This window comes from Hirundo rustica, chromosome 1, assembly GCF_015227805.2.
Source record: "Hirundo rustica isolate bHirRus1 chromosome 1, bHirRus1.pri.v3, whole genome shotgun sequence".
In the NCBI taxonomy this organism is placed as follows: Eukaryota; Metazoa; Chordata; class Aves; order Passeriformes; family Hirundinidae; genus Hirundo; species Hirundo rustica.
This window is the reverse complement of record NC_053450.1, coordinates 151,238,291-151,248,866: the sequence shown is the minus strand read 5'-3', so window position 1 is coordinate 151,248,866 and position 10,576 is coordinate 151,238,291. Positions and strand designations below refer to the sequence as shown.

The 10,576-nt window shown below is 38.9% G+C and overlaps 1 protein-coding gene across 1 annotated transcript in view; it reads left to right on the top strand.

Moving 5' to 3' along the window:
* Positions 1-2,169: 2,169 nt before the first annotated feature.
* Positions 2,170-10,576, top strand: part of LOC120764348 (sodium channel protein type 5 subunit alpha-like) — a 32,171-nt gene continuing 23,764 nt past the window's right edge. Inside the window, exons 1-6 of the mRNA XM_040088302.1 lie at positions 2,170-2,424; positions 3,416-3,534; positions 5,579-5,683; positions 7,258-7,386; positions 8,159-8,250; positions 8,951-9,154. Of these exons, the coding sequence (XP_039944236.1) occupies positions 2,170-2,424; positions 3,416-3,534; positions 5,579-5,683; positions 7,258-7,386; positions 8,159-8,250; positions 8,951-9,154 (904 nt within the window). The remainder of the gene's footprint in view (positions 2,425-3,415; positions 3,535-5,578; positions 5,684-7,257; positions 7,387-8,158; positions 8,251-8,950; positions 9,155-10,576) is intronic.

Sequence of the window (10,576 nt, the reverse complement as noted above, 5' to 3'; positions counted from 1 at the left end):
GCTCCATGACTTGCAGCTGTTCTCGTGGAAATTTCGCTGCTAACATGTGAGACAACAAGCTCAAGGCTTGATTTCCTTCCCTTAATGTTTGAAAAATTAATTTTTTTCCATAATTGTTTGAAGCATTTTATAAAACCACCAGGAAAGCTATTCCTGCCTGCTCTCCAGCTCTGGCAAAGGACTCCAGGCTCTTTGTGCCCTCCTGCTTCCTTCTAATTCCCCATCCTTGGCTTTAGCCAGCAAATGTTTGTTTTCCTAGAATCTCCTCTTCCCTGGAATAGTCTTGAGGGAAAATTATGTGAGAATAAAAGTTTCTTTTCTGGAAGGTTGCAAGATGGTTTCTTGGAAGGGAGGACATAAAACCACAACGAAATCTGCAACAAACACAGATTTTTAATGGTGAACTTTTGAGATCAGGTAGACTTTTATGGCAGTGGAGGGATGGGTATGTTTGGAAAATTTGGCAGAAAGCCTAATAAAGTAATTATTGTATTCCCTCCGTGCATTGCAGAGAAATTGCATCGTTTCATGCATCATTCACAGCTCCCATTACTGATACCACAACATCTAAATTACTCTGAACATCAACAAAACAAACACCACTTTGTCCAGATGAAGGCTTGAAATCTTACGAGTGGATGTTGTAGGTTTTGTTTCTGCTGTAATAATACACAGCTTCCAGACTGTTAACCTGATATTGAAAAGTCAAAAATTATGAGTATTCTTGCCTGACTCTCCTATTTCTCTTCCAGAACTGATGCTAATTTGTGCTGGGAGCAAGGGTTACTTCTCATATTCATAATTTTGCTTGCTGCTTTAATGGGAGAGGCAGGCAGACTGCAAAAATGGAGCAATTTCACTGCAGTTAGTTTGTCACTGGCCTCCAGCTGTTGTTCTCACAGCAATGGTTTCCTAAAGCTCAGCAATGTGAGGTCAACTGAAATCATGTTGTATCTGGGGAGAAATGAAAAGGCATTGCATGGCAGGGGAAGATACAGGCAGACAGCACATACACACAAAAAAAAATTGTTTACAGAGTAAAACAAAGCCTCTTGGCTCGGGCTGTGTTTTCCTGGCGTGCTCCATGTAGTGTGTGGAAAGGAAAGGTGGAAGAGCAGGTTGTCAGGCAGGAGGACCTAAATTTCAAGATTAAGCTCTCACTGGTGTTTTGGAATCGAATTTGAAGCCCACTTGAAGGGGTGGTGGCAGTTTCTGAATGAAAAAACTTGACTGTGTGCCTCTAAGGTGATCTTCTTCTGTGCCTGTTGAGCACTGATCCCCCCCAGGGAAAGCCCTGGACCAGGTGGCATCATTGCACAGTGTGCAGGTGGGGCTGCACTGGCTCCAGAGTTCCCTGGCCCTTTACTGAATTAACAGCATCATCCCAGAGGTCATAATCAAAGGAAATGTTTTAGAGAAATCTCCTTGCAGAGCATGAACTCAGGTTGTGTTTAGTAGATGGATTCTATCCAAAACCTAGCCAGATTTCTTAATCAAAATTACAAAGTGTTTTTCTAGTCTGTTCTCACTTTTTTTGTTGCTGTTTTGAGAGGAAGGCATAAAATATAAACTTTTTCAGATCAAGCATTTCTGTGCTCCATATCAGTCAGTACAGACTCTGTGAGTCACAAACTAAATCCTGGATGCCGCTCGTTCCTGTGCTGGCTCCACCAGGATGGACTTTCCATCTGAGTATTCTCATCTACATTAGTTAATTCAATACTTGATCCTCCTGTGGCTGACAGCTTCCACAGATTTGAAGATGCAGTTTGATGGCTTTTACTGTCCGTTTCCAAATATTGGGCTGAACCAGAAGAGTTGGTTTGTTTGTTTTTTTTCCTGAGCAGCTCAGGAGCATTTAGGATAATGTGTATCTTAAATGAAGTGCTCCAAATACACTCTTAAGTTTATAGAGATTTGCTCATATCCTATCTGTGCATATAATTAGAAAAAATAGTGAGCAGACTGAGCAGAAAAAGGAATTGATCATATATTTTCTTCTTTTTTTTTTCTTCTTTGTAGAAGCTGATGGTTTGGAAAATTGATGTTCTTAGCCATGCACGGGCAAACAGTGGTTTCATCTCCATAACTTACCTGTTTTGCTTGACTTCCTTTCTACTTGTTTCTATTGTTTGGACAGAATTAGTGTCAGGAAGAGAAGCATGAAAAATGGCTGAATTCTTGCTGCCTGGTACCAACAACTTCCGTAGGTTCACTCAGGAATCCTTGGCAGAGATCAAAAAGAGAATTGCTGCCGAAAAGAATCGTCAAAGAAATGCCATAGAGCAGAAACCTGAGGAGAAACCACGTCCTCAGCTTGACCTAAAAGCTTTCCAGAAGCTGCCAGCTCTCTATGGAAGTCCTCCTCCAGAGCTCATCGGGGAACCACTGGAGGATCTCGACCCGTATTACAAAGATCATAAGGTTAGAACCAACCAAGATACTTGGATTTTATTTTTAATTAATTTAATTTAATTTATTGTATTGCCAAAATTTTCTGTGGGCAATCTATCAAAGAGTTTTGCTTACATCCCTTTATACAAACTCTCATCCCTTTGGGGTTAAACAATGCATGCAGCTGGCACAGCTGAGTGACGTGCTGTAATATTTTTAAAAAACTTTTAATTTTAAGAGTGAAATAATATTAAATCAGTTAACATTTGAATCAGAATAGAAGCATAAAAATAAGCTGGATAAAAGAAGAAAAGGAGGGGTTGAGAAAGAAATTATAATAATTGGAAGTTATAGTAATTTTGCATATAATTTTGTACATTTTTGTAAATTCCATAGTTTTGAACAATGTGTTTCACTCCATCTCAATGTTTTTGTTCCACTTGCACATACAATAAATTATACTTAAGCACAAAAATTATTTTAAAACAATTGCTGATGAATCCTTACAACCTCCTGGCTCAAGCTCTCTATTCCAGTTGCGTCACATTGAATAATATGATTTTGAACAACAGAGAAATGGAAACGAATCCATTGGAAATTATGCTTTTTACTTGAGAGGAGGTTAAACATTGAACTAATTTCTACAGTCTAAGAGCTAAAGGATCACTGTTAACATTAGCAAATAATGAAAAAGGCTGCAGTTCTTCCTTGCACCTCTTGTATATTGTGACTCAATGAGGGGTTCATTCTATTTTAAGAGAGCAATCATAAGCAAGATTAGTTCTGTGCATGGATCTTTGCAAATCACAAGGCTGAAAAAAGAAGTTTGTGCTAAAAAATATTTTGCAGCCTGAGAGTTAAAGTTTTTGATGAAAGGATAGCAAATTTATACAGCCTTTCCAGTTAACCGGGCTAAAGTGAAAGTCAAGCTCTTGCTCATGACTGACACAACAGGATACAGCACAAGAATATGTCCTGCGTTCAATTTCCTGATAAATTCTTGTTTGTTTATTTTTAAAAGGTTTTCATAGTGCTAAACAAGCAGAAAACAATCTACAGATTTACTGCTACACGTGCCCTGTGGATCTTCAGTCCCTTCCATCCAATACGAAGGAGAGCAATTAAAATTTTAGTACATTCATATCCTTTTATCAGCTTTATTCAGTCTTTTTGAATTTAAAACCTTACATAATCCTGTGCTATTGTATTTTAGAGCGTTGAGTTAATCTGGTCTTTTCCTCACTACAGAGAGATTCTAATTATGAATCACCTTAGATATTTTTAGTGTTTTGGTGTTCTTGTGATATTTAGAAATAAATTTTGTGAGTGTTTGGCTTATTCAGAGCCTGATTTTCTACAGATTTCTGTTTTGAGCTCTGATATTGATTTCCTGATGTGTCATAAAAAAAATCTCATTCTGAAGCCTTTCCCAGTGAGAAAATTGATAAGCTCTCTGTCCTCTTTTTCGTCTTCTGCTTGCCCGAATGTGGGAATTAAATTCAACTCACGTGCCGAAGCTGATCAACCATTGGCCAATTTTGAGAGAAAAGGTTGAGATAGGCAAGCACACACACAAAAACACATAGAGAAAACCCATGTAAACTTAGTTTCTTTGGGAAATAAGATTCAAAAATTGTACATGTGGTATATGAAAGTAAGTATTTCCAGGAATGCTCTTGCCGGGAATGCCTTGGGGATATAAACGTAATATAGATCCCACCTCTTATATCAAAATTAGGGGATGGGAATCACAAGTGTATTGCTCCAGTTTGGCACTGGGGAAGGACACCTGAGCTATTGCTTGGGGTTAAATCAGACCCTGGGTGGAGTTTGTGGATTTCAGATTTCCAGCCATCTCCTGGCTCTGTGGTGTGAGGTAACTTCAGTGACTCGAGGCTGTCATCGTAGCAGTGTGCAGATATCCCTGGAAGAGCAATGCCTCTCATTTGGGGCTTTCTCTGGGCAGAAGTTGGCTGACATTGGCGTTTCCACATGAGTGGCCCAGCTCCTTCTGACAGCTGGACCATGCCTAGAGCTAAAGCCATGAATTATTTCTTTTATGGGGGTGGATAGGATGGATAATGGCAAAGATTGATGTCTTTCCCAAACTCTTCTACCCTATGTGTGGTATGACAAGGCATGAGATCCAGCTCCAGAGTCATGTGCTTGAGCTTAGGTGTCAACATATGAGGAGCTTGCTGCCCAAGCTCCTGTCCTCTGGGCCAGCAGGTCCCAGATGGCACCTGGAAAACCCCTAGAACTGGCTAAACTTGGGCATCACAGTACAAAAAAACCATTAATCTATTAGAGAGCATCCAAAGGAGGGCTATGAAGATGGTGAATGGTCTGGAGGGGAAGCCATGTGAGGAGGGGCTGTGGGCACTTGGTCTATTCAGCTGGAGGAGGCTGAGGGAAGACTCATTGTGATCTTCAACTTCCTTGTGCGGGGCAGTGGAAGGGCAGGCCCTGATCTCTTTGCTCTGGTGACCAGTGACAGGACTTGGGGAAACAGCTGGAGCCGAGCCAGGGGAGGTTTAGGTTGGATATCAGGACAAGGTTTTTCACCCAGGGGTGATTGGGCACTGAACAGGCTCCCCAAGACAGTGGACAGAGCACCAAACCTGACAGAGTTCAAGAAGCACGGGAACAATGCTCTCAAACACACAATGAGACTTTTGGGATGTCCTGAAAAGGGCCAGGAGTTGGCCTTTATGATCCTGATGGGTCTCTTCCAACTCAGCATACCCTACTATTCTATGATGTAGAGTCATTTGAGACTCTTGCAATCACCCTGTCAGATTTCGTGCTGTCCTTTGGAAGAGAAGAGCTTTGCCAGGTCAGAGGCAGGTTTGGGCTCCACCCGTGTGATTTGGGAAAGTGATTAATTTGTATGCCATAAAATGAAACTAAAATTGCATCCTTCCACCCAGTCCTAGAGCAGTTGAGGGTCCTTTTTCCAGGCTTGCAATGCTTACAGCAGCAGATCTGTAGTCAATACAGGAGTAATAAATAACCGCAGTAGTGTGTTGTCATCTAACGTGGCTCAAAATCATTGAATATGTGTGCATGCTGTTCTTACATGTGTTTTAAACAAAAAGCCAGCTAATATGCCAGTGATTGATGCAATATTTAGTTGAATTTCTGAATCCATGTTGCATTCTTTGCCTTCACTCCCATGACTTACATTGTTCACCTGGTTTATCATGTGCACCATTATAACTAATTGTGTGTTTATGGCTCTGACTGAGTCATCTAAGTCTTCGTCGCCTTCATGGAACACATATGTTGAGTAAGTATCTGTGGGTATGTACATCTTTTATTTCTGTAGTTGTACTGAGCTATTGAAACTTGACACTTTCACTGGAGATAGTTTGTGGAAGATTTACAAAGAAAGATGCTTGTCTTAAGGGCATTTCTAAATTTAGATTTTATTTGAGGAAGCAGTTTTGTCTTTAAACCCAATATATACAATAATTTTGGTATTATAGGAGAGAGTAAGTGTAGATGAAGTTCCAGGGTTGAACTGGCTTCATGTCAGTTCTGCTGCTCCAGTTTTTCCCCTTTCTGAAGTTACTCAGTAATTATTTACTCTCTGTCAAGATGTATTTCCTGTTGTTACTGATGCTGATTGAGCACATGGGAGATGCTGTCTTTCAAAATTCTAGCTAATCATATTGAAATGCTGAGTTTTGCTCTAATAAAATGATTTGTCAGAAGTACTTGGCCTGCAGAGTGCTGTTAGAATATAAAGATTTTATCTGAGTGCAGCCAACGCCTGTAATGTTAAATCACAATAAATCCATGTTTTGTAGTCAGTCTTGAAATATATAATGCCATGGGTTTGTTGGTTTGGGTTTTTTTTAGCGACTATTTCAGGTGTCACTTTTTCACTTTGGCAAAAAAAGCTAGCATATGAATACTGGTAATTCCAATTACCTAACACAATGGAGAAGATTCCCAAATACTTAGCATTAAAAACAGGTTTAAAATAATTTTTTAGTATATCATGTTAAATGACACTGAAACAACTTGGAATGGCAAACTCTCATGCAAGCAGGAACAAGACTCCTCATGGTATTAAAATATACATCTCCAGAAGATGTTGAGGTGCTTCTCTACCAATGAGAGAGTTAAAGGCTGGGTCAGAGTTGTAACTGCTGCTGGCATCAACTACCATTCAAATGCATTTCAAGAATAATTTCAGAATACTTCTTTCCAAATAAAAAGGGAAGCACTACATCCATATAATTTCTTAGTGCATTTGCTGACTACCGAATGAAAGCCTTTTGAATTCTGCAGGGATATTGCTGCCTTCTTGAAATTATAAGTGCACTCAGTTAAGTCCATAAGAGCTTTTACTGATAATTTTCCATTAATAAGAATAATTGACATCTTAGATTGAAAACCCTCTACTCTTGTATTCCTCTAAGTGTTTGAAATATTCTGCACAGAAACGGTTGCTGTGTGCCCAAAGGAAATAACACAGCACATCACACGTTCACTTGGCTGCTTGAAACTGGAGGAAGATACAAATTTGGATCTTTATTTTAACTAGTAACTGGGAGCTTGGTGTTTCTGAAATCATGGGGACTCACATGAAAGAATTTGGAAAAAAAATGTTGAATGCTAAAAAGCGTGTCATGGGTTGCACATTAATAGTCATATCCAGGTTGCAGTCAGGTACTGTCTCCAGCTCCATGTGAACCAGATACTGATGGAATACCCTGAAACCCAACAGAAAACTGTTAGTTCTCTCCAGCATTGTCTCAGTTTGCTGGCCCAGACATTAAATAGTCTGACCGTGCCTCTTCCATTGAGTGCTAACACTGCTCTTTCCCTTTGGCTTTTTTCTCCCCTCCTTAGATTTACTTTCACTGGCATTTACACATTTGAATCATTGATAAAAATACTGGCAACAGGATTCTGTCTGAACGAATTCACTTTCCTTCGGGATCCCTGGAACTGGCTGGATTTCACTGTTATCATCATGGCGTAAGTGGGAACAAATAAAATATGGATTACCTGCCTCAACCCTCTGTGCTGGATGTTCTCATTGCTGTGGTTTAGAAACCAACCCATGGCTCCTAATTGCACCTGAAACTGTCTAGAACATTGAATTTTCCCCTTGTTTAGCACTCACTGTATTACAATAACGTTTTAATCTTTCGAGAAGGGAATTGAGCTGTTCAGAGCAAGATATTCCCAGCGGCAGGTATACGTGAATGGATGTGTTTAGACTGGTGAAATGTAAGGGCTGGGCATAAATACAGACCTGCTAACCCCATGAATGAAAGTATAATTTCGCTTTATAGGGTGATGGGTATAGACCCCAGGATAGTGGATTAAATTATGGTTCTATCTCCAAAAATCATAGTTAAAGCCTAATTTTCTGGTAATTAGCAAGCTTCTATATATTGGTTAAATGCAGCTACAGAAGGGAGATCAAAGCAGCTCAGCCAGCATTTGTAAATTCATAATTTTGAATGGTACCTTTTAGTGGTGCCTTCCAGTATTTTAAATGAATGACATTTAAAGATGCTCACAAAAAAGCAGCTGTGCACAAGCCAGGAGCCGCCTCAGAGGGAAACCCCAAAAATGAAGAAATGCATTCCTATGTTATACCTCTTCAGACAAATCCTTGATATGTAGTTTCTTTAATACTTAAAATAAGCTTGGAAAGACTGACATCCAAGAATGACCACTGTAAATAACTGCCCTGTCAACTCTGTTCAACCACTGGGTATTTCACATCTGGTCTTTACAGGTACGTGGGAGCATTTAGTGATTTGGGAAGTGTGTCAGTCCTCCGGACTTTCAGGGTTCTCAGAGCTTTAAAAACCATTTCAGTAGTCCCAGGTAAGAAATCTTGCTGAGTATTTTCTCCTGCTTACAGCTCACTCTTTGCTTCATTCAAAATGTTGGCTTTTGGCTTTTTTTTTTTTTCCCCTCCTGTATCTTTCACAAGTTGCAGGCACATCTGAATCTTTGCAAGAAGTGTCTCAGTTCATCTGTCCCAGTTGGAATGAATCAAGTGTTAGAAAGAGTATTGAATATAGTTTATTTTCATTATGCTTTTAAAGATACGGTTCACTGTTTATAAATCTTTTGGCTGATGTGTGTGTTATGGTTCCACAGAAATAATTCTGGATGTTGAAGGGACTTTACCACTAATGATCTTACATCATCAGTCCATGCCAGGAGAGGTTCAGATTGGATATTATCTTCACAAATTACCAGTGTTGGAAGTATCATTTGAATCATGCATATTACTTTTCATGGATAAAGAAAACTAGACTCTCTCTGGTTTGTCATTTTTGAGTGAATATTTTTCAGGGATTAAAGGAACATCTAAAATTTGTAGGGTCAGCAAAAGGATTTAAAAAATATTTCTGTCATATTAGTCACTCTCGTCCTAATTATACTTGTATTGCAAATATATTTGCCAGATATTATCCTGTAGTTCTTTGACTTTTATAAATTGTTTTAACTTTAGTCAAGTATGATAGCTGAATCTCAGTTTTTCATCCTGTTTTTCCTTTTCCCATTGTCTTTTTAGGGCTCAAGATCATTGTAGGGGCACTTATCCAGTCTGTTAAGAAACTTGCTAACGTGATGATCCTGACTGTTTTCTGCCTGAGCGTTTTTGCCCTCATAGGTCTCCAGATTTTTAAGGGCAACCTCAGGCAAAAGTGCATCAGGAACACTACAGAGTTTTGTAATAAAACATGGGAAAGTTATGAAAAGTTTGTTAATGATTCAGGTAATTTTTTTCTCCTTAATTCTTTAGATGATGCTATAGACACCTATGTACACATGTATAACCGCTGCTGTGAATTAATTTGATGTTTTGACTGATATTTTGATGAGTAACTACCTGATAATGGCCTTCTGATTGCCAGAGCAGCTTGCAGGCATCCAAGAATGCACTCCTTCCCTTCATTATAAGAAAAAGCACTCCCAAATTTTCCAGTAACCTCCAGATCTGTTTCCTTGAACGATATGACAATAACTGAAACATGCATTATCTCGTTCTCTGTTGTAATTCCCCAAAGTTCACCTCTTACTAAAGGCTGAAGAGCCCATGTGTCTTCATTTTCTGCTCAGTGAGAACTGCTCCTCAGTTTAAAACAGAGGAATTTGTTGAAAAGTCAAATTACTTACTCCTTGATGTCAAATATATCTTATCTTATGTCTTAATGAGATATACGCAGTACATGTGCTTCATGTTTGCACCTTGGCTGAGGCTGGAGATGGAACCACGGAGCAGAGATCTGAAAATGCATCAAAGCATTCTCAGAGGAACAACTGTAAGATGCAATTCAGAGTAGCAAAGCAAAGCCTTTTATTAAAGGAGAAGCCTCAATATATGTGGGGAAAAAAAAAAAAAAAAAAAAAAAAAAAAAAAGACTTAAAATAATCAAAGACTGTGCCAGAAACATGAAGAAAGATTTTTCATCACCGAAGAAAATCTCTCCCAGTGAGTTCAGACATAGCAGCAGTTGCGCAGGAAGAGAATTTTCCCAGGGGAACTCTGAAAATACATGAAAAGTCACCCAGAATTGCTGTTTGTGTGGTAGATTTGTTCAGACTGGATTTCTTCAATAATTTCAAAGTCCAGGGGAAGAACGTGTAGAAAAGGTTTTTGAGGAAAACCAGTTTTTTTCTTGCTCCTACCAAAAGACCTCACAAAAGAAGCAGGTGATTTATGTGTACAGAATGCTGTAAAAATCGTAATTGGAAGCAAACTTGAAAAGGAAACAATCAGTGACTACAACACTGTGGCAGAGACCATGGATGCGACAAAGTTGGGCTAAAAATGCTGATTTTTTGTGCTGGAGAAGAAGAAGTAAAAGGATCTATATTTTAGTATATACAGAACATTGAAGCTGTATAAAGACAATGGTGTGGAGAAAACAGAGCTCAAGAAATATAAAACCTGTGTTGCTTCACAGCTTTTGTGTTGTCCAAATCCTGTGCCAAAAGGAAAATGCCCAGACAAGTTTCATGCATGGAAGATGACTTTCTTATAGGATTTAGGATGTACAGCCCTATAAGCCCAGTTTTCTATAAAACTATATCTATATATCTCTATAGATATATATCTAGATAGATAAATAGGTATTTTATTTTATTTTATTTTTTTCCCTTTGGACTGCTTTCATTCTGATTTTCTGATTTTTTG